Source organism: Diabrotica virgifera, chromosome 5 (genome assembly GCF_917563875.1).
Source record: "Diabrotica virgifera virgifera chromosome 5, PGI_DIABVI_V3a".
NCBI classification, from domain to species: Eukaryota; Metazoa; Arthropoda; class Insecta; order Coleoptera; family Chrysomelidae; genus Diabrotica; species Diabrotica virgifera.
Genome location: NC_065447.1, coordinates 14,526,603 through 14,552,180, shown reverse-complemented (window position 1 = coordinate 14,552,180; position 25,578 = coordinate 14,526,603). Strand labels below are relative to the sequence as shown.

Sequence of the window (25,578 nt, the reverse complement as noted above, 5' to 3'; positions counted from 1 at the left end):
TCGATTCGCCGCTAAAGAAGAATATCTTCAAAAACTGAAAAACATGTGTTTCATATACTAATATGAATATGAATAATCATATTAATTAACTGAATTCATAATTTAAGCGATTATACAAGTAACAGTTTTCCAATAACATTCAAAAGCCATCTCTAAGTTAGATAATGATGACAATGTCATTGTCAAGTAATGTTTACATATCCATACCAGTGAGAATTTTACTACACGTAATTTGCCGTGTAAAGAAAGAAAATAGGGATAGTCGTAAAATATTTGCGCCTTCGCCCTTAACACTCCATACATATTTATTTGATGGATATCAGTTTAGAATCCAGGATTAGTTATTTAAAGAGCTTGGTTGACATCTAAAAATACAAAAGATTAAAAAATATATTAAGTACGTTGGATCGCTCCATACTCGAGCAGACACCTCTTTGTAAATACCATGAAATTAACTTTACATACTAACAAAGCATTTAATCACACTCCAGTGTGCAAATAACACAAAAATTCACCGCTTGGAAAAGTGCATAAGGCACCGAGAACGAAAAAGAGAAATAGTTTCCTAGTTTATTAAACTCATTTAGAATTCAATGTTAGAATCTTCCACATTCAATGTCTATTTTTTTTCCTTATTGGCTTTGGATAACTTGATCCATTCAGTCACGATAGATAATAAATTACTGTTTGCTACAATATTCCAAATATAATAAGACTACGTACATGTGCGCACATATAATACTTATGCACGCACATACATACATACATAGGAAGATACCGAAATCAATAAAAAGCAAAAAAAAGGAGGTGGAAACATTAAATTAACCGGCAGGTATACTCTTCATTCATGCCCCTAACCAACTTAAATTAATTTACAAATAATGAAATTGACAAAAAAAACTAAATGCTAATACTAAATACTAATACTAAATACTAATGAATATATAAGTTTCTTTTTACACAGCGCTAAGGCTTCAACCCGGTTCGACACCTCGGAGGTTTAGTCCTTCTTTGTGTTTTTAATCTTCTTCTCTTTTTTATTTTATAATTTATTTGTTTATTATTTTGTTTTAATTTGATTTAATTTTTCCTTTTTTGTTTTTTTTATGTTGTTATCTTTTGTTTTTTTTTTTCTTGCTTTTTTTAATTTTTTGTATACATCTTTTTTTTATTTATTTTTTAATTTTTTCAATATAAATTTTTATACAATTTTATTCTTATTACCCCCCTGCAAAAATTTACTTAATAAAATTTCACGGGGAGACAATACATTCAATGTCTACTTAATCAGATTAAAATAAGCTAAATACACTCACCAGCAAAATTAACCTGGGATGCGGGATGCGTTTCATAAAAAATGGAAGATGTAATGGAAGAATAATATGCTGAATATGTACAAGTGGCTGAAATATGACTAGTTCATAACAGACTGCTGCCAGGAAAAAAACAATGTAATTCAACAAATAAAAGGTAAATATCATCATATACAGGGTGTCCTGAAAAGATAGGTCATAAATTATACCACAGATTCTGGGATTCAAAATAGGTTGACTGAACCTGACTTACCTATATACAATAGTGCATATAAAAAAAGTTACAGCCCTTTGAAGTTGCAGAATGAAAATCGATTTTTTTTTTCATATATGGAAATCTCTTAGAGATTTTTTTATTGAAATTGGACATGTGGCATTATTGTGGCAGGAACATTAAAAAAAAACAACAGTGAAATTTGTACACCCCATAAAAATTTTATGGGGATTTGTCCCTTAAACCCCCCAAACTTTTGTGTACGTTCCAATTAAATTATTATTGTGGTACCATTAGTTAAACACAATATTTTTAAAACTTTTTTGCCTCTTAATATTTTTTCGAGAAGTCAGTTTTTATCGAGACGCGGCTTCTTTTTTATTTTTGTTTACATAAAATTTTTATGGGGGTTTCGTTCCTTTAAACCCCGCAAATGTTTGTGTACGTTCCAATTAAACTATTATTGCGGTACCATTGATTAAACACAGTGTCTTTAAAACTTTTTTGCCTCTTAGTATTTTTCGATAAGGCACCTTTTATCGGGATGTAGCTTCTTCTTTAATGGTTCAAAATATGTATATCCAAAAATGTAAATTATAAATAAATTTTCAAAAATGTATAAACATTTTCAATTTCTTTGCAACACGAAAATGCAGCAGCTGCATAATACTATGGTCAAATCCGAGAGTGCAGGAAGAGTCTATACCGGTTTCGGGGGTTGTTTCCCCCTCATCAGTAGTCTCATCTGGCTGGTGATTTTAGTAGGTAATTTTTTTGTTTTTAGCCAATTTTGCCAAAATTGGCAAAATTACTAACTATTTAGTAAAATTAGTATTTAGGAAAAAATTGATTTTTATTTTGTAACTTCAAAGGGCTATAACTTTTTTTATGTGCACATTTGTACTAAGGTAAGTTTCAATCAACCTATTTTTGACCCCAGAATCTGTGGTATAATTTATGACCAATATTTCCAACAAAGTACCTACATTTTAAAATGTTTTAGATATAGATAATGCTACTTAAAATAAACTAAAATTATTGTGTATGTAATTTCCACTAATATTTCTGAAAAAAGACAAAATTCGATTCATTCAAAATAATAATGGAATATGCCAATACATTGTACTGATTTATATTCACCTACAATTGAATTTACCAATCAATTTTTAATTCACAATAGGAAAATCACTCGAATAAAAATAGTTATAGAAAGTAAATAGTAGAAAATTTGAATAACCTATTGAGTTCGACGTCTCCAGTCACGCAAGGGGTGTGCTCTGACGTTTGCATTGTAGTCCATTTACTCACGGTTTTTGCTGTAAATTTTGAAGAACCGCTTGGATCGACGTGAAATTTGGCATACACATAGGAACATGTCAAAGAAGAAAAGTGATATTGGGCCGATGTGTGCGTTTGCCCTGGGGATGAGTTTCATCCCCTCCTCGGGGTGAAAAATATACGTTCAAAATAAGAGGGAAATGCATAAACTGACTAATTCTAAGCAACTTTTGTTCTATAGCATTGCTTCACTAAGTTAATACTTTTCGAGTTATTTGCGAGTGAATATGTTCATTTTTCAACAAAAAAATAACACGTTTTTGGACGTGTTTTCGCAAAAAAACTAAAAAGTATTTTGTCGAAAAAAACATTCTTAGGACAAATATAGACTATAAACAAGTGAAAAAAATGGTGTACGTATGACGTCCCTATACCCAGTAGAAGCCAAGTTGTAGCTAATGAAAAGTACTTTCATATTCGTCAAATTCCAAATAGAATAATTCAACGTGAAATAACAAAAAAATGAAGCACTTTTGGGGAAACTCATTACAACTTTTTAAAAGGGTTTAAAAAAAGCTTTATTTTTGTTTCTTAAAAAAAGTTTCTAGCATCAAAAGTATGTGAGTTACGCTCAAAATAAAGTTGGTTCCTCTTTCTTTGGTAAAATAATCGTGAAAATCACCCCCTAATTAGCGTCCCAAATGAAACTAATCGTTTTAATATCGCTTCACAAGTTGCTTTACTTGTGTGTATATTGTTTATGTGATATGTAAGTTTCATCGGTTCAGACTGGTTATTTTTGAAAGGGCGGTCATTGAAAGGGCTTGCACGAGTCACTAATCACGAGTGTACGCAAATTTTGAACAGCCTAGAACAGAATTTTGTCCTACACAAAAACAAAAAATTCAAAATTTTCGGAAAAGCAAAATATGCATATACTCTTTGAGATTTTTGGTACCTATCACTAATAATTTTTAAGTTATTCTGAAAAAAATTATTCATTTCAAAATTAAATATTAAAAAAATTATACTTTAAAACCAATTTTTTTCAAAAATAATTACTTTGAACCGATGAAACAGGTTATTTAAATAAGACACATGTAAAGCAACTTGTGAAGTAGAAACGATTCATTTCATTTGAGATGCTAATTAGGAGGTGATTTTCTCGATTTTTTTGTTTACCAAAAAAAGGGACTTTTTTTTATTTTGAGCGTAAGTTACTTTTGATGCTAAAAACTAAAAAAAATAGAGATTTTTTTTAAACACTTTTAAAACATTAAAAAGGTTGTAATGAATTTTCTTCAAAAAGTGCTTAATTTTTTGGTTATTTACGTTGAAATATTCGATTTGGAATTTGACGCATATGAACCTATTTTTCATTAGCTCCAACTCTGCTTCTACTGGGTCTAGACACCTCATACATACACCATTTTTTTCACTTCTTTATAAGCTATATTTTTACACTGAATAGTTTTTCGATAGAATACTTACTTTTTGAGTTATTTGCGAAAAACAGTCTAAAAACGTTTTTTTTTAATTGAAAAGAACTCGAAAAGTATTAGCTTGGTGAAAAAACTTTGTAGAACAAAAGTTGCTTAGGATTAGTCATTTTATCCAAATCCGGACTTATTTTGAAAGTATATTTGTCACCCCCTAGAAGGGGTAAAACTCACCCCTAGGGAAAAAGCACACATCGGCGCACTATCATTTTTTTTTTCTCTTTAGCAGAAGCAGAGCAAAGCAGAAATATGCTTTATTGTCCTTGAAAATTGTACAATTTTATAGACAAAGCTTTAAAACAGTCGAAAAACAAAACAATAACAAATTAAATTTACTAAAATTACATAAATCATCAGTATAAATTAAAAAATAATAATAAATAAGTAAAACCAAACAAACTATTGCAAAATTTAAATAAATTGCAAATAATCAACCTTAAGAAAGAATAAGTTTAATAAGTTAAGCTGCTACATATGATACCCAAAAATATACATAAAAATACTAATTTTATGTAAGAGTACTGCAATTTCTTAGTTATTGATTAAAATATGATTCTAATGAATAATATGAGAAGAATGTTTGTAATTTATTTAATTCGAAATACATTTTACTGTTGTCCGAAAACAGGAAAAAATGTATATTTGATAAATAAATATTGTTTTCGCTTAAATTCAATATTAAAGCTGCCACCCACCTGCCTCTTAGCAGTTTAAACATTTAATTTAAGCGAAAAGCAATGTTTATTTTCCAAATTAACTTTTTTTCTGTTTTCTGACAGCAGTACATACATTGTATTTTGCATTAAATAAATTACTTACATCCTTCTTTTTGTCTCAATTAATTTAATTAAAAAAATGTTTTGGCCACCTTGTATAAATAATTAGGTTATTGTTTATATTGCTGAATAGAGAATTGAATTACCTTTTAAATGAGCTATCACACAATCCCTACTCTCATTGAAAAAATCATCGATTACGTCATCACGCCCAGATAGATGACGTCACTGTTATTATATATGTAATATATACCAAAAAGTCCTAATTTAAAAATAAAAATCGACCTGTCTGAGGATTTCTCTTCAAATTTGCCCATTCTCGATATAGTGAATTTATGCAAACTCAAACGTTCTCACTGTATACAGAAGGAAGTGTTAAAATCCCGTAATCCTCGAAGTAGCTTCTGCAATGTGTCGTTCTTCTGAGGCCAAACAGATATCTTATTGCTCTTTGTTGTAATTTAAAAATATCATCGGATTGGGCAGCTGTACCAGAACCCCAAAAAGAAAGACCATATCGAAGAAAGTTCGAGTATATGGAACATAGAAAAATATGTTATTTTGTTATTGAGTTCCTTCAAAACATAATATCTTATCACATAGCCTGTTAGCAAACCGTAGACATGTTAGCTGTGTATAAGGCAATCCAAGCGGTTCTTTAAAATTTAGATGTTTTGCAATATTTTACCGTGAGTAAATGGATTATTGGTAGTGTTTAAAAATTAAACACGTATTCCAATATTTATGTTGCGTTTTAGGTCAATCCATAAATGCATTTATTCAGAGTTTATCCGTAGGCGAGACAGGAACATCTTATCCATACCGATGCTCTATTTGCATTTATTCCCTATTGGATGTTTGACACGTAATAGAAGAAAAAAGAGGAAGATGAAAACGGTGGATTTGTACAAGAGTTATAAAAACAGTACAATAATTTGTTAGTGATATTATGATTGTAATTTTATTATGGAGTATTTTGCTTTTAGACAAGACGAAAACGGCGGGGTCGTTGGAAAAAATATTCCCATGAGATTTTTTTGCATAATCACATTGGTGAGACATCCCAGAATAACGTTCAAGAAGTCGCCCATGTGAAAAGTGGTCCAAATTTTTTTTAACAATTTTTTTTTCAATCAAATTGCAAAAATCAATGTTTTTGGCCCGGACAATTTTTTTGCAGGTGTTTTGGACCATTCTGGATAAAAAAGGTCTCTTATAATTTTTCTTTTAAGTTGATCGTTTTCGAGTTATAAGCAATTTATAATTGAAAAAAACGAAAAATGGCGATTTTTAAGGCTTAGTAACTCAGTTTAAAAGTTATTATTATGAAAGTCAGAAAGTGACTAAATCAAAGTTTAATGCCCCCCCTACAAGATCCTGGAGAAATTTTTGTCATTATTTTATTACTAAGCTGTTATTTTTAAGTAATAATAATGAGCGCCATGCACGAGTTAGGCGGCCGTAAATGCTGAGTGCGAGAGAGATGCCATTCCGGCAGTCCAATTGTGCATCTTACTTGCACTCACATTTACAGCCGCGTCAATATGATCTAACCGCCCATTGTTATTAATTAAAAATAACAGCTTAGTAATAAATTTATAACACAGATTTCTTCAGGATCATGTAGCGGAGGCTTTAAATTTTATTTAGTCAGTTTCTAACTTTCATGGTAATAATTTTTAACCGAGTTATTAAGTCTTAAAAAGGGTCATTTTCGCGTTTTTCAAATTTTAAATTGCTTATAACTCGTAAAAGATCAACTTTAGAGAAAAATTATAAGAGACCTTTTTTGCCCAGAATGGTCCAAAAAACCTAAAAAAAAATTGTGCGAGCCAAAAATATTGATTTTTGCAATTTGATTAAAAAAAATTGTTAAAAAAAAATTGAACCACTTTTCACGTGGGCGACTTCTTCAACCTTATTCTGAAATGTCTCACGAATGTGATTATGCAAAAAAATCTCATGGGAATATTTTTCCCAACTGACACGCCGTTTTCGTCTTGGCTATTTCAGAAATAATCAATATTAACTACATACAGAATTTTAATAATTTATGCCTTTATAAATAATTAATATTACTACATAAATATAGATATATAGACTGTGCGAAAAAAATCAGCGGTATTATACACAGTTTGATCTTCGGAATGCAGTCAATATGAGACAGACTCTCTTTCTTTTGTATATAAGTAACCATTTGGAGACGTAATGACGCAAATTGCGATATTTATACATGCTTCATTGATTACCATAAAGCGTTTGATACAGTAAACCACTACAAGATGATGTAAATATTAACCAATACGTATTGGAATAAATACCTGCGATCTAAGAATTATTAAACTGGAATCAAACATCGTCTATCCGGACAGAGGCAGGAGAATCCGATGATATCAAAATCAACCATGAGGTCCGACAAGGATAATACTAGGTTGTTCAGTAAGTTTTGCGGTTCGATAAGAGAAACACAATTTTATGATTTGAAATAAACTTTATTATTCAGTATATATTTATTTGAAATAAACTTTATTATTAATATAACTTTATTATGTCTCCCTGAACATCAACACACTTGTTCCAAAGAGATTTCAATTTATTAATTCCATCCCTGACGCAAGAATCAGAAAGGGTTGCAAAATAGGCTTCCACAGCTGTTATATACTCATCATTTGATGCAAAACGCCTTCCACGCATGAATTTTTTTATGTATTGAAACAAATGGAAGTCTCTAGGATCCAAATCTGATTAATACTGTGGATGCTCTTACAATTCAAACTTTAATTCATGGATTTTAGCCATTTGTAAAATACTCATATAACACGGTGCATTGTCCTAATGAAAAAGATTTTTTTCTTTTGCAAACCGGGTCTTTTTTCACGATTTTTTCTTTCTGCTGGTCTAAATGGTTACAATAATATCCATAATTTATTGTTTTATCAGTTTTCAAATAGTCCACAAAAAAAAACTGATGCTAAAATCTTCTTGGTCGATTTCTGGACACTCGTCGTCGTCGAAACTCGTTTTGGAACCGAAAAACTACATTCTACCACTTTTTAACCTTTTTCTTTATTCAGGATCATGGTGATAGACCAAGTCTCTTTCATTGTGATGAATCGGGGCATAAAATCTACTTTATCCTTTCGAAAACGCCCTAAATATTGCTGAGAAAGTTGCATTCGACTTTCGTATTGTGCGCCTCTGGCGAGAACTGCCGTTCTCTGGTAATATTGATTGTTTGCATACATTTTTAATTTTATACCCCGTATATTTTTTGATCGAATCGGAGCAGACTGTTCAGTTGCGTGTCGGTCTGGGCGTTTTCCATCACGTTCTAAAGAGTGACTAAGAAAGAAAACAATTTTCATTTCTAGCCTTCACGCTTAATTAGGTCAGGACATTACACTGGCCAATTGAAAGGTCACATGAAAAATAAATTGAAAAATAACCAACGGTGTAGGTGCTTATTTAGGCTGCCAGACTTGTTTTTGTAGGTATCTATATCTGACATCGGGATATGTATATTAATTAGTTCATGATTTTATCAGTGTGTTCTTTTATTCGAATTGAATCGAATAAAAGTATCCGGACTTTATTATTAGTTTATTGTAAATACACTCAGATATCTATTTATAGTCCAGTCAAATAAAATTTTAATAGATGTAAAACATTTTGTAATAGTTCAAAGTTACAAAGTTAGACCTTTCCGAAATCATAAGGTCTAAACAATATTTTATTAATACAACCAAGGGACATTTGACATATAGTCTGGGCAGATTATAGGAGAATAGGCCATTTTTGGGAAAAGTTATTTACCAGCAATTTTATTGCTGGAATCGAATCTTATGATTGTATATATTAATAATGGTATGCAAAGTCCGCAGATAGTGTGCTACTTTTTTTATAAACAAAATTGCGCCCGAAAATCGTGTTTTTTTCAATTTTTGCTCAATAACTCCAAAGATTTTAACTTAACAACAAAAACCCAAATAAAAATTAACCGTAATTAAATTCTGCATAGAGACGTGTTTTTCCCGATTGACTTCGATGAAAATTTTCCCCGGAAAATGCGGGTTTTTCCAACAAAATCTTTAATTTGCAACTAAAATTTTAGATAAGTAATTGTTTATCAATAATTAAATAACTTGGTAATATAAAAGCTCTTTTTGTATAAAATTATAATTTCAGAAGCCGATGGAAATTGAATGAACAGTTTAGCAACAATTGAAATGTTAATTAAAAATTTATGGTCGCTATAATAACCACAATAATTAAGATACATAATAATAACTATGATTTTTGTATAAAAAAACACTGTACCTATCTAATGTACTTTACAGAATTGAAATTGGACTATTTAAGCGGCCTCAGGAATATGTTAAAATTCTACCAATTTTTTGGCTTATAAACAAATAGAGCACCTCGGTAAATATTAAATTAAATTAAATTATACAAACGGCATTAGAAAAAACTGGCACAATGTTCCTTTTAAAAGAAAAAACCTTTAATTGTGATGAGTGGTTCCTGAGATACAACCGGGCAAAGTTGACCGGAATTTACGGCAAAGATATAAACAATAGGATCATAATTTTCGAACCATCACCTTTTTGTTTTTGTCCTATTTCTCCACACCAATTTTCATATCTGTAAAATACTCATAACAGATATTATTATAATAAAAACTATCGATATTACGAGTGAAAATTGCCAAAAATAGCAAAATTCCAATCAAAAATTGGGTTGGAGAAAATGTAATCTCAAAGTTCAAAATCGGTATACGTTAAAAAAATGTATTTTCTCGGCTTCCCATGGAGCAATTTTCTTACTTCTTTTTTTGTTCCCAAGTAACTCGAGTAGAGCCATCTAACTAACGCATTATTAAATGTCAAACTTGCTTTTGTTTTGTTATAATAAATTTATTTATTTATTATACCAAAAATGTTTAATTTGTGTAAATAAAGATTGTTTAAATAATTATACAGGTTTAAAATGAGAATATTTGTGATTTTAATGGTAAAAGGTACACTTGCTGTAAGTTTATTTAAAAAAAGTCTACAACTGGAAAAAATATGTAGTTTTCTTTTCTTATAAATAAATTAATGTACTATAACAAAACAAAAGCAAGTTTGACATTTAATAATGCGTTAGTTAGATGGCTCTACTCGAGTTACTTGGGAACAAAAAAAGATTGAAGAAAATTGCTCCATGGGAAGCCGAGAAAATGCATTTTTTTAACGTATACCGATTTTGAACTTTGAGATTACATTTTCTTTAACCCAATTTTTGATTGGAATTTTGCTATTTTTGGCAATTTTCACTCGTAATATCGATAGTTTTTATTATAATAATATCTGTTATGAGTATTTTAAAGATATGAAAATTGGTGTGGAGAAAGAGGACGAAAACAAAAAGGTGATGGTTCGAAAACTATGATATTGTTTATATCTTTGCCGTAAATGCCGGTCAACTTTGCCCGGTTGTATCTCTGAAACCACTCATCACAATTAAACGCTTTTTCTTTTAAAAGAAACATCCTGCCGGTTTTTTTCTAATACCGTTTTCATAATTTAATTTAATTTAATATTTACCGACATATTCTATTTGTTTATAAGCCAAAAAATTGTTTATAATTTTAAAATATTCCTGAGGCCGCTTAAATAGTCCAATTTCAATTCTGTAAAGTACATTAGGTAGGTACAGTGTCTTTTCATACAAAAATCATAGTTATTATTATGTATCTTAATTATTGTGGTTATTATAGCGACCGTAAATTTTTAATTAATATTTCAATTGTTGCTAAACTGTTCATTCAATTTCCATCGGCTTCTGGAATTATAATTTATGTTAACAGAGCTTTCATATTACCAAGTTACTTAATTATTGATAAACAATTGCTTATCTAAAATTTTAGTTGAAAATTAAAGATATTTATAATATTTTTATAATTTATAATAAAAGTAAATCGGGAAAAACACGTAGAATTTAATTACGGTGAATTTTTTTTGGGTGTCTTTGGTGTAAAGTTAAAATATTTGGAGTTATAGAGCAAAAATTGAAAAAAAACACGATTTTCGGGCGCCATTTTGTTTATAAAAAAAGTAGCACACTATCTGCGGACTTTGCATACCTATATTATTAATATATAAAATCATAAGATTCGATTCCAGCAATAAAATTGCTGGTAAATAACTTTTCCTTGTATTTTGCTAATTAGCCCAGAGTAATAATAGGAACATATAGTGCGGCATATTCGTGCAAATATTATAAGAATTTAGCATTTAATGATAGAAGCATATGATTTGGACCACGTATACTACACTTACAAAGGTTCAAATTTAGATATGAGCCAACTCAGATTTTGCCTTTTACAAAAAAGGCGGCCGTTCAAAATGGCGACTATACATATGTGACTAATAGCACGGTAACTTTTGATAGAAAAGTCCAATTTTAACCAAATTTGGTATATAGGTTCTTTATTTTATGTATAAGATCGAGCTCTTGAACCGGAAGAATCGGTTTACCAGAAGTTGTGTTTTTCCTGATTTTTTTTTAAATATGTTGTTTATTTTTTCAATTCTTTCACCCTGTATATATTAATTTTTCAAAAAGGTAATACCGGCGTTGAAAATAGCGTAAAAATATTTTTTAAGATATATTTTGAACTCTTTAGTTATATTAATCACCATTTAATAAATGCATAACGTATCTTCACAAGTGGCATGAACGACTTGAATCTAACTTCAGATTGTGAGTAACGACCCTTGACTAATGAACTATTACTCACGGGTAAAGTAATGGGTGTTATTATCTGTTCAAAAATAGTGAATAATGAGCATATTATTAAACGGTCGTAGAAAAAATAATTATTTAAATATAAATTAATAAACAAGCGACATTTAAAACGTATCAACTTGTCAATTCCTACGTGTCCTGTTCATACGTGTGTTACCATACGTAAAATCAAGAATAAAAATTAAAATATCGATAGAGTGATCGTGTTTATTTGTTTTATGTTTTGAATTGACATTCATTGGTATTGTTCTACAAGGTCATTTGTTCGCGCACAATTAAAATGGACAGCAGCTCAAACACAGCAACTTGTGTAGCATATTTCTTTGGTCCGATTCATGTGCTAGTGCTAGTGCTAACCAGTCTCGTAATTTTGAACTATGCATGCATTGTTAATTAGACAGATGGGTCGCTTGACTAACAATAGAAACAGCTTGTCATTATCGACGAACGGGCTTCGTCAGTGATCAATGATAACTGATAAACGATAGAGAATGGGACACACATGCAAACATTATAATTAACAACCTGTTCGACAATAATATTTCCGTGATTTACTAGCTTTTGATATGTCCGTTTGATTTAAGGGTTACTGCAGTCAAATTATAAATGTATTTAACGAATATACATATACACTATTGTTGTTTATTTAATCGTACAATATTTAATCAAATTTATACTAATTTACGCTCCAACTACGGAAAAATTAGTATTTTTTGGTTGCGAGACCTTTAAAGATCTGAATATACCCTTAAAGTTAATGAAAAAAGACTATTTTCTTTACTAAATGGGGCAACAGCATCAGATACGCCGATGTTACGGTGTTTATTGCGGATTCCGACTTGGGTCTACAACGACTCATCGGCAAGACCAACTCGACCTTTCAGCAATTTGGTATGACTATTTCACTAGACTAATTTTAACTGATAAAACGTCATAGCAACGCCATGTTTCCTACTGACAAAACTCCTTCCTGCCCGTGATTTCTCAGCGACAAAATTATGACAGATCCGTCACGAGGGTGTCTGGTAATTCTATTGTTGTCAGTTTGACAAACGTCATTGAGGCGTAATCAATTTTGTATACTAGTATAGTATAGTTGATCCAAAAGATGGCATAACCCAGACATCCAAAGTGAAAGTTATCTTTCAACACCAAATTGTTCTATATGGTCCACACAATGTCCAGAAAAAAGTCACACCATTTTGAGCGTCGGGTTTGGGGGGGGGGAGAGGGGGGAGAAATCGGTAAATTCGTAGTTTTTTACGTTTTTCGTCAATATTTCTAAAACTATGCGGTTTAGCATGAACAACCCTCTATACAAAATTGTTTTACATTAATTTTGAAATAAAAAAGGCCCTGTGCATAATCTTTCTAAAATGAATGGTTCCAAAGTTACGGAGGTAGTATAATATAACTGGTCCAAAAAAAGGCCTAACCCGAACATCCAAAGTAAAAGTTTTTCTCTAACACCAAATTGTTCTGTATGGTCCACGTATTGTTCAGTAAAATGTTACACCATTTTGAGCGTCCGGTTTGGGGGGGAGATGGGGAGAAGTCGGTAAATTAGTAGTTTTTTTTACGTTTTTTGTTAATATTTCTAAAACTATGCTTTAGCGTAAACAATGTTATCTACAAAAATGTTCTATAAAAAATTTAAAACAAAAAATGTTCTATACACAATTGTTATAAAATCAACGGTTCCAGAGTTACGGAGGGTGAGAAGTCAAGGTTTTCGATACTTTTTATATTTTTTGGGCAATGTATGGTATAACTATACCAAAAACCCAGACATCCAAAGTGAAAGTTATCCTTCAACACCAAATTGTTCTATATGGTCCACACAATGTTCAGAAAAAAGTCACACCATTTTGAGCGTCGGGTTTGGGGGAGAGGGGGGAGAAATCGGTAAATATAAAAAGTATCGAAAACCTCCACTTTTCACCCTCCGTAACTCTGGAACCGTTGATTTTATGACAATTATGTATCGAACGTTTTTTGTTTTAAATAATATGTAGAACATTTTTCTATACAACATTCTTTACGCTAATGCATAGTTTTAGAAATATTGAGGAAAAACGTAAAAAAACTACTAATTTACCGATTTCTCCCCCATCTCCCCCCTCAAACCGGACGCTCAAAATGGTGTAACTTTTTACTGAACAATATGTGGACCATATAGAACAATTTGGGGTTAAAAGAAAACTTTTACTTTGGATGTCTGGGTTAGGCCTTTTTTTGGACCAATTATACTATACTACCTCCGTAACTTTGGAACCGTTCATTTTAGAAGGGTTATATGCATACAGTCTTTTTTATTTCAAATTTAATAAATAAAATAAAATAAAAATATGCTTTATTGTCATGAAAAATTTAACAATTTTATAGACAAAGCTTACAAGAATCATAAATAAAAACAATAACAAATACAATTTACTAAAATTATACAAATCGTCAATATAAATAAAAGATGATAAAGTCAAATAAAAATCAGTAACAATCTATTGCAAAATTTAAAAAAATTGCAAATTGCGTAATCTACCTTAAGAAATTTAATAAGTGATTTAATAAGTTATGCTGCTGCATATGACACTCAAATATAGATTAAGATTCTACTTATACATAAGAATACTGTAATTTCTTAGTTATTGGTTAAGAAACTCTGCTATTGAATAATATGGTCTTTCAGATAAATAGGCTTTTGTCATTTTACGGAACTTGGGGAAAGATGTTACAGATTTAAGTTGTAGAGGGAGATGGTTGTATAGTTTTTTTGCAGAATATAATATAGATTTCTTTACTAACTCACTGGACGGGATCGGTAAATAGATGTCAAAAGTAGAATTTCTGGTGGAATAGTCATGTCTAGGTCTTTCTGGAAAGACATGTAGATGTTTACGAATTAAGCAAACAGTTTCTAAAATATATAAAGAAGGTAATGTTAGAATTCTGTGATCTTTAAAGTAGCTTCTGCAATGTGTTGTTCTTCTGAGGCCAAACAGATATCTGATTGCTCTTTTTTGCAATTTAAAAATAACATCGGATTGGGCAGCTGTACCAAAACCCCAAAAAGGCAGACCATATCGAAGATGGGACTCGAACAATGAAAAGTATGTTATTTTGGAAGAGGCTAAATCCATTTTCTTCGAGACAGATCTTATTGCAAAGCAAGCTGAGGATAGTTTCTTGCTTAACACATCGATATGAAGGGACCATTTAAGGTTGCTATCTAAAAAAATACCAAGAAACTTTACAGAATCAACGATACTGATCTGGCTGTTATGAAGAGGTAAGGGTTGAAGAGTTCCTTTATAGGGTAATGCGACTGTTTTATCTACGTTAAAAGAGAGTAAATTAGAATCTGACCAGGATTTTATTGTGAGTAGATCAGAAGTTATAGTAGCATGAAGAGTTGCGATATTTGAGTTGCTCCAAGTGATACTGGTATCGTCAGCAAAAAGAAAAACTTTTCCATCGATTTTTAAACTAGTGATGTCATTAATAAAGATAAGGAAAAGTAAAGGACCCAATACTGAACCTTGTGGTACCCCACATACAACATTTCTGAGACTAGAGTCTGTATCATTTGCTCTAACCAGTTGTTTCCTATTTTCCAAGTAAGATTGAAACCAGTTCAAAGAAATAGCTCGAATTCCATAGAAATCTAGTTTTTTTATCAAAATGTCGTGATTTACACAATCAAAAGCTTTGGCATAATCACAAAAAACAGTGGAAGTGTGGAGATTATTGTTTAATGCTTGATAAACCTCATGTAGTACAGAAAACATGGCATCGGTGGTACATTTATTATTTAAAAAGCCGAACTGATTTTGTGATAAAATCTTGTTATCAACGAGAAAGGACATAAGTCGGGCTTTTATGAGTCTTTCAATAATTTTGGAGAGTACCGGTAGTAATGCAATAGGTCTATAATTGCAGGCAATAGATTTTTCACCACCCTTATGAAGAGGAATAATGATGGCCGTCTTTAGGCACTCTGGAAATTTACCTTTCTCAAAAGAATCATTTATTAGAGAGATGAGGACTCCCAACACATTGTCTGGGAGATTTGAGAAAATTTTTATGGATAGTCCATCGGTACTACAGGAAGATTTGCTTTTGATACTCTTGATTGTTTGGATCAGTTCAGATTTACCAATCGGTCTTATAAAGAATGAATTCGAAACCTTTCTTGAATTAGGGAGATAGGAAATGGGATCTTGTTGTGACACAATAGTTGATATTATATTTTTACTCACATTAACAAAGTATTCATTTAGATTTTCTGTGTCTGGAAGGGAAAATGTTTGAGCTGTGTGAGTTTTACTTCGAAGATCGTTTATTATGGACCAAGTTTCTTTTGCAACACTTTTGGAGCTTCTGAGACGATTTTGATAATATATAATTAATATAATATAATATAATATAATATATAATGTAGAACAATTTTGTATAAAAGGTTGTTCATGCTAAACCGCATAGTTTTAGAAATATTGACGAAAAACGTAAAAAACTACGAATTTACCGATGTCTCCCCCCTCTCCCCCCCAAACCCGACGCTCAAAATGGTGTGACTTTTTTCTGAACATTATGTGGACCAAATAGAACAATTTAGTGTTGGAGGATAACTTTCACTTTGGATGTCTGGGTTTGGGTCTAACTATACCATACTATACTTAGATATAATAAATTAAGAAGAAAAATCTAGATTTGGATGCCAGTTAGCTGAAGAAAAAAAATTGGTTTCGGAAAATGTCCCATTGATCACGCAGAGGTCCAGTAGCTCTATTTGGACCCAATTTTCGGAGTTCCTACGGGTGAGAAATTTTACGCTTAAAAGATGTACTACCATAACGGAATTAGCAAAAATTCTCCAGGATTATGCCTTTAACATGAAAAAATATATGAAAAAATATGAGATATCTTTCAAATGTGCAAGATTGGCCAAAAATACCAAGCGGAGGCAGCTTTAAAGTGTTCAAGAAAAAAGAAAACTCAGTTCAAAAGCATTATCCACCGAAGAACTATTAAAAATCATCCAAAACTACGACGAGGAAATCCCCGATGGATCACAAAAAAAGTTTTTTCACTTTTGCTCATTTGAACTTGCTTGGAGAGGCAATGAGGCCGTAAACTGCAAGATTCACTTTTTCCAGAAGGAATTTGATGTTATGGGAGAATTTACGGGCCGAATTGAATACAACAGCATTTTTTCAAAACAAATCAAAGCGGTTCGAAAAGTTTGGCAAGGCAGCAAATGGCTGGTAAGAAATTCATCAAACGAAAATTTATGCCCAGTTAAATTATTTTTTAAAATAATGGAAAAAAAAAGGGGACCAAAGATTTTATCAGACATACTCTTTTTTACCATTCACCCCAACTGAAAGGATGGATCTTGGTTCAAAAACTGTCCACTTAGAATCAACACCGTATCTAAATGGACAAAAATGTCAACTGAAGAAATTGAAAGACACAAAAAACATAAAAAAACAAACCATTCTCATCGATCTTCAGCTTTGTTAGCCTTGTTCAAGCAAGGTTTTGGATGCATATCTGCAGCTGCATTCCAGTCACCACCAAAAATTGGACGAAAATCTCAGAACAACAAATGAAGCTGGAGCTTCGAGTTCCCAAATGCTACAGGTCAATAATACCTACACAAAATCATGCTCCTTGGTAGAAAAGAATGGGCAATTTACTATAGCTTATAATAATTGTACATTTAATATTGTTAACAAATAAATAAAGATTATGTTTCGTTGATATGGTGCATTAATTGGGCAAATTGCAGAACAGAAACGACTAGAGACGTTGGTTGAAAGAAGGAAGGCGGCGACAGCTGTAAAAATCCGTATAAGTATAGATAGATAGAAAAAACAAAAATCGATTTTTTGAAAATGCAAAACACTTTGTAACCCGTTGAAATAGGTCACCTGGCACAATTACCTTCACGATAAAGTTAAATATTAATGGAAATTTGTTTTGTAATATTCTTACAAAGATATTGAATATTCTGCTTTATTATCTTTTACAGTAGCAGCTTACTGAATACTTCCATACTTACATTAAAGTTTTAATTGATTCGCTATATTAGAATTCCTGACTATCCTTTAAATTACTTTGAAACTCGTTTTAAAATCATACCTTTGTATGTAGGAATAATTTTCATGCCTAGTTTAAATAACTGGGATTAAAAGCGTTGTATATTAGGCCTGGATCCTGCGTACCAAAAAATTTTTTAGCAAGCTGAAAATTTGTTAATAGGTTAACGATCTCTAGTCGGACAAACTAATGATCGTGAAAACTAGCAGGTTGTTTTTAAATTTATTCAATAGCAAATTTTATATATAGTCCATTCTTTAACGGTAAAATATTGCAAAACCTCTCAATTTTAAAGAACCGCTTGGATTGACATGAAATTTGGCATACACACAGCTAACAAGTCAAAGAAAAAAAGTGATATTGTGCCGATATGTGCCTTTGCCCTGGGGGTGGTTTTCACCCCCTCTAGGGGGTTAAAAAATATTCGTCCAAAGAAAGTCAGGAAATGGGTAAACTGGCTAATTTTAAGTAACTTTTGTTCTATAGAGTCTTTTCACTAAGTCAATACTTTTCGAGTTATTGGGCAGTGAATATGTTCATTTTTTCAACAAAATAACCACGCTTTTAGACGGTTTTTGCAGTGAATATGTTCATTTTTTCAACAAAATAACCACGCTTTTAGACGGTTTTTCGCAAATAACTCAAATAGTAAGTATTTTGACGAAAAAGCATTCTTAGCAAAAATATAGCCTATAAAAAATTTTAAACAATGGTGTATATATCACGTCTTTTTATTTAGTAGAAGCAGAGTTATGGCTAACGAAAAATAGGTTCATATTCGTCAAATTCCAAATGGAATACTTTAACGTGAAATAAACAAAAATGAAGCACATTTCGGGGAAAACTCATTACAACCTATTTAAAGTGTTTAAAAAAAGCTTCATTTTTGTTTTTATAAAAAAAATTTCTAGCATCAAAATTAAACAAGTTACGCTTAAAATAAAGTTAGTCCCTTTTGGTTCTGGTAAAAAAATCGAGAAAATCACCCCCTAATTAGTATCTTAAATGAACTTAATCGTAACGACTTCATCAGTTTTTTGACTCGTGTATATATTGTTTATATGATCTGTAAGTTTCATCGGTTCAAAGTCCTTATTATTGAAAGGGCTGTAGTTAAAAGGGGTTGAACGAGTCACTGATCACGAATGTATGCAAATTTAGAAACACCAAATCTTGATCAATTTTTGTCTAACAGAAAAAAAAAAAAAGAATGTGTGTGTACTTTGTACGCACGTAAGAAGTTATACTTCTATTATATAATTTTAACGAAGTAATTGTATTCTATTTAAATATTAAACTAACTTTCTTATCTACCACTTTCAAAAAATTTTTATTAAAACAACTAAAAAAAAATGAATCGTAGAGGATTGGAACCCGGGACGTTTCGAACTCTGACCGAACGCTCAACAACTAGACCACCGAGGTCATGTGATTGACACGTACGTTTCGGATATAATTATGAGTGCAGCTGATCTCACTACTACCAACTTTGTTAAATTTCGAAACAGTAATTTCACTTTTATTTAATAATGGTACGGTAAACAATCCTCATCTTTTAATATGTTATTCCTTACAAAAATACCTTTAATTTAAGCACAAATAATTAAAAATCGTAAATTTGGGTCAAAAGTTATTAACTTTTTAAGAATTCCCATAAGAGCCCATGTTAAAACTTAACTTTGACCCTTAATAGTAATTAAACGGCACGGTAAAACATTTTTTTAAAAATCAAGTCTTAGTTTTTTGAAGTAAACTATAACATACTAAAATTTCATGCAAATCCTTAATTCTTTGCCGAAGGTGTAGAACGTCATTAAACTTGTGATATTTTGAAAATTGATCAAATTACAGTGGAACCTCGATAACTCGGATTAATCGGGACCGCGGCCGATCCGGATTATCGAAAATCCGGGTTAGCCGGAGAATATTAAAAATTAATAAAATACGGTATACTTACAGATAAACTCCATTAGAATTGAAATAACATGAAATATATATAAATATGCACAGTACCTACACATCTAAATTACTAAAAACACCCAAACACAAACCTAAACAAACAGAAGCGAACAATACAATACTGTATTCATACAGTCACAATCACGTTTTGTTATTATGTATTAAGAACAATGAAAACTAAGACCATTGATTAAAAAAGATTTTTTTAAATAGTCTTTCTTAAACAATGCTAACACAGTTTGAAATAAAAAATAAAGGAATACTACAGACAGGTGCCTGTTGTTTCTGCCGGCTTGTGCCATGAGTCATATTTTTACTATCCTATAGTTCAAATTACACAAATACACATTATCTCTCAAATATTTTATTACATACATACATTTTTATTGTTGGAATGTTTATCTGATAATTAACTATTTTGATGGGAAATAAGCCAGAATTAAATTGAAAAAATAATTTTATTAACATTTCGACGCCCAGAACGGGTGTCATTGTCAAAATACAAAATATGTACTGAAAATCAAAATCATTATCTGATGAAAATCGGTCCGGGTTAGCCGGACTTCCGGGTTATCGGGGGCCGACTTATCGGGGTTCCACTGTATTTTAATTTTGAATTGAAATGATTTAAGTGCACTTTACATCAACAATAAATTGAACAAGAAATTGACAAAGTTATTCAAGGCCAAATTTGACGAGTACAAAATGTATGTACATTATTGTAAAAAGGTTTTATGGTAGATTCTGTTAAAATTATCCATGTGGTAATAAATTTATTATTTTTATAAATTTGACATATTATTTAGCGTGTCCGACGCGTCATATGGTCCGATATTTTTGTCCGACAAAATTGTTTTCGCTGTTTATATGATAAAAACCATTGATTAAAATAAAATGACCAATGTGGTTATACATTTCTTGAATAAAATTGACAACTTCGTGACAGCTTGACAGACAAACGCCCCACTACTATAATGCGCCAAGCTCCAAATTTGTCCGACTCCACCCAAATAACAAGTACAAAAAGTTTCGACGGTGTGGTCATAAATAATAATTTTATATGTGGGCCCAAGGACTATTATATTCATTAGCCATTTCGCAGCAAACACATTTCACTAGTGTGAAATAATAATGGCACAGTACGGCACTTTTTCAACTCACTTTATAGTTACTTGTTTTTATGTATTTGGTGCATAAATTAATATTTTGATTTTTACAAAATTTCTCGTACACACATCTACTAGATTGTTTTTATGTGACTTTTATGAAGTTATTTAAAAATTATTTATTAATAATAATACTCTTTTTTCAGAGAATCAACTGCAAGCACCCAGATTCACGACCTCTTCTTTGAGCGGTAGCATCATTAGGCTAGGAACAACAAAAATTGTGCAATGTCAAGCATTCGGTAAGTAAATATTTATAATACTTACATATCGTCGGCCTAATATGAAAAATGCTTAAGTCCAAAATATTCAGTTTTATACTTTTGATGGCATATTATGTTATAGTATTATCCAAAAGCTACGTACGGCTCTGTTTTGTTCTAATATATTTTACTAGATGTTGCTAAAATTGTGTAAATGAAATCTGCATAACTCCATTAATGTTTATAACCGTATAAAATCAGCAAAAGTTCCACAAGTCCGCTCTTGTTAATAGTCAAAACGTTCCAACCTATCGGTGCTTTTCTTGTGTTTATACAATAAAAACTCTTTTTATTGTAAACGGGTGAGTACCTACAGGGTACAGATTAAAATGACACAAATTGATTACTAATAACGAGAATTTAAATTATTTAGGGACTTGTGCAATTTTCACGGTATATTTAGTAGTATACAAGTGGAGTTATGTACAAAACTATATGGTCGCCAAAAAGGAAGCGAATGTAGCAGTAGCAAAAGCTAAAGCAGAAACGTATTCAAACCTATACGATCAACTTGATACCAAGGAAGGCGAAGCAAAGATATATAAAATAGCCAAACGGAGAGCAAAGAAAGCAAGAAATTTTAATCAGATTAGATGTATCCGAGATGAAAATAATAAAATACTAATTCACGAAAAGGATGTCAAAAAGAGATAGAGAAAGTATTTTGACAGTTTATTAAATGAAGAATTTGACAGACAGCCTGTGGAGTTAACGGAGACAGTAACAGCAATGGTTAACAGGATAACAAACGAGGAAGTGGCTCAAGCGCTTCAAAAAATAAAGAAAGGAAAAACAGAGTCGGACCAGATGATATTCCTGGGAAGTATGGAGAGCATTGGAAGAGACAGGAATAAGTTGGCTAGCCGGTCTATTTAATAGAATTATGGAAGTTGGACAAATGCCAGACGAATGGAGCAGCAGTATATTAGTACAGTGGAACCCCGATAAGTCGGCCCCCGATAACCCGGAAGTCCGGCTAACCCGGACCGATTTTCATCAGATAATGATTTTGATTTTCAGTACATATTTTGTATTTTGACAATGACACCCGTTCTGGGCGTCGAAATGTTAATAAAATTATTTTTTCAATTTAATTCTGGCTTATTTCCCATCAAAATAGTTAATTATCAGATAAACATTCCAACAATAAAAATGTATGTATGTAATAAAATATTTGAGAGATAATGTGTATTTGTGTAATTTGAACTATAGGATAGTAAAAATATGACTCATGGCACAAGCCGGCAGAAACAACAGGCACCTGTCTGTAGTATTCCTTTATTTTTTATTTCAAACTGTGTTAGCATTGTTTAAGAAAGACTATTTAAAAAAATCTTTTTTAATCAATGGTCTTAGTTTTCATTGTTCTTAATACATAATAACAAAACGTGATTGTGACTGTATGAATACAGTATTGTATTGTTCGCTTCTGTTTGTTTAGGTTTGTGTTTGGGTGTTTTTAGTAATTTAGATGTGTAGGTACTGTGCATATTTATATATATTTCATGTTATTTCAATTCTAATGGAGTTTATCTGTAAGTATACCGTATTTTATTAATTTTTAATATTCTCCGGCTAACCCGGATTTTCGATAATCCGGATCGGCCGCGGTCCCGATTAATCCGAGTTATCGAGGTTCCACTGTACCTGTCTACAAAAACAAGGGAGACATACAACAATGTACAAACTACAGGGCTATAGAACTACTTAGTCACACCATGAATAATGGGAGAGAGTAATTGATAGACGGATACGTGAAGAAACCGAAATATCCGATAATCAATTTGGCTTTATGCAGGGCAGATCAACAACAGATGCAATTTTCATTGTAAGGCAACTGATGAAAACATACAGGAATAAAGAGACCAACGCTCATATGGTATTTATTGATCTTAAGAAAGCATGTGATAGAGTTCCTCGAGAGATTCTGTGGTGAGCACTCATTAAGAAAGAAGTCCCTGGCGAATATGTACAGATTGTGAGAGATATGTATGATTAGTGTTAGGACAGGTGTGTGAGAGACATAATTTTTAGGTGAAAGTAAGATTGCATCAATGCTCGGTGCTTAGCCCTTATTTCTTCTGATTAGTTTTGGACCAGATAACAGCGAAACTACAGGGTAGTATTCCATGGTGCCTAATGTATGCTGATGATGTAGTGTTAATAGGAAATAGTGAAAGAGACTTGAAAGAGAAATAGGACAAAAACAGAGTATTTGGAATGTTCATTTAAAGATGGAGTTACTACAATTAAAATGGTATCTTTGGATGGTGAAATGATTCTGAAAAACAATAGTTTTAAGTACCTAGGATCGGTATTACAGAGTAATGAAGAAATAAATGGAAATGCATGCAGTAGAATTAGGGCTGGATGGATGAAGTGGAAAGAAGCGAGTGGTGTGTTGTGTGACAGAAAAATTCCAATGAAGCTGAAGGGAAAAATCTATAAAACAGCCATAAGACCGGCTTTGATGTACGGAACTGAATGTTGGGCAGTAAAAAAGAAAGAGAAACAACGAATGCATGTGGCGGAAATGAGAATGCTTAGATGGATGAGTGGAGTGACAAAGAAGGATAAAATTAGAAATGAGTATATTAGGGGAAGTCTAGGTGTGGCACCAATTGATGCCAAAATGAGAGAGCATAAATTAAGATGGTTTGGTCATGTTCAACGTCGAGACGTTAATCACCCAATACGAAGAATAGCTGAAGTGCAGATTCCTGGAAGGAGTAGGAGAGGAAGATCAAAGAAGACCTGGGGGAGACGATAAGGCAGGACATATTGGTAGAGGGGATTAACATTGATATGACCCAAGATGGAATTGTGTGGAGAAATGCAATTAGGGAAGCCGGCCCCGAATAGGGATAAGGCAAAGAGAATGCTGATGATGACAAGTGGAGTTATGCAAAGTTACTTATTTGTCTCTCCTGTAAAATCAGATATTTTTGACTTACGCATTTCTCAAAAATACATATAGCAAATTTTTCCAGTCAAATTGGCCGTTTCCCTGCTATTATATGTTGAGTTTTTAAAAATTTCGTTAAATAATCGTTAAATCGAATAATCGTTAAATACTTACAGCAAGAATATACAAATGCCATCTCTTTGATTTTTATAAGCTACATTTTATCTATTAGCGGTTTTAAATGGAAAGTGTTTGTTATTGGTGACAAATCGATTGAAAACATAAAAAAAATGATATTTTCAATCACGAATACTCGTACGTCTAAAAGGATTGGTTTATGTAAAAAGAAACTAGAAATTTTTTTACTTAGAATATATTTTTGTATCGATTCTTGAGGTTATTTTTAATATAAGGGTAGCAACACTCTCGTTGGGATGGATTACACCCCCAAGGTAAAATCACTCTTCGGCATAAGAAAGATTTTGAAGTTACGGGAAAATGGAGATTAATTCCAAAATTTCCATCAAAATCGTTTTGATGGAAGTCGGAATTATAAACATTGGAACACTTCGATATCTACTTCTTACTTCTGTGTGTCTGTCGTTAATTCCTTATTAATATCTATATTCTTTACACTCATTATTGATTATACAATTATGCTCTGCCGCCAGAAAAATCCGTATAATTATGTCCGCTGTAATACAAAGCCTGCGATACGTTGTTATTTTTTCTGGTATTTAACTTTTATATTTATTCAGAGTATTACTACTGTGTATTTATATAAAAAGTAAGCGTGTGCAGCATCCGGTGCTATAAATTCATTTTTCGCTTCCTTTGAAAACGACTGCATCATAACCATGGAAATTTTACAGCACCGGCTGAGAGATTCACTCTAACGGTCTTACGATGTTATTCTCTATTCTCTATAGTTTTATCTGAAATATATGCAGACCTTAGTAAAAAAAAAACCTATTATTTCTCCTACCTTTATCTATAAGCAGAAGTAAATAGCAAACAGGAATATATAAATAGGAATTTTAAAGTACGTAAGAGAGTTCATATATCTAGTTTCACAAATCAAGCAAAGTAACACAATAATTGCAGAAATCTACAGAGGTATACCTAGCAAATAGACCTACTATGGATTAAAGAAACTTTTAACATCAAACACAGTCACAAACACAGTTCTGCTGTACGGCATGGAAGCTTGGACACTGAAAAAGATAAACATTAAAAACTTTGAGGCATTCGAGATGTGGTGTTACAGGAGAATATGGAAAATACCATGGACAGAAAGAGTAACAAATCAAGATGTTT

The 25,578-nt window shown here is 31.7% G+C and overlaps 1 protein-coding gene across 1 annotated transcript in view; it reads left to right on the top strand.

Annotated features, from left to right (window-relative positions):
- The window catches only part of LOC114326926 (protein sidekick), a 1,222,968-nt gene that overhangs the window by 856,397 nt on the left and 340,993 nt on the right, over positions 1–25,578 (top strand). The window contains exon 2 of the mRNA XM_050652287.1: positions 21,240–21,335. Within this exon, the coding sequence (XP_050508244.1) occupies positions 21,240–21,335 (96 nt within the window). The remainder of the gene's footprint in view (positions 1–21,239; positions 21,336–25,578) is intronic.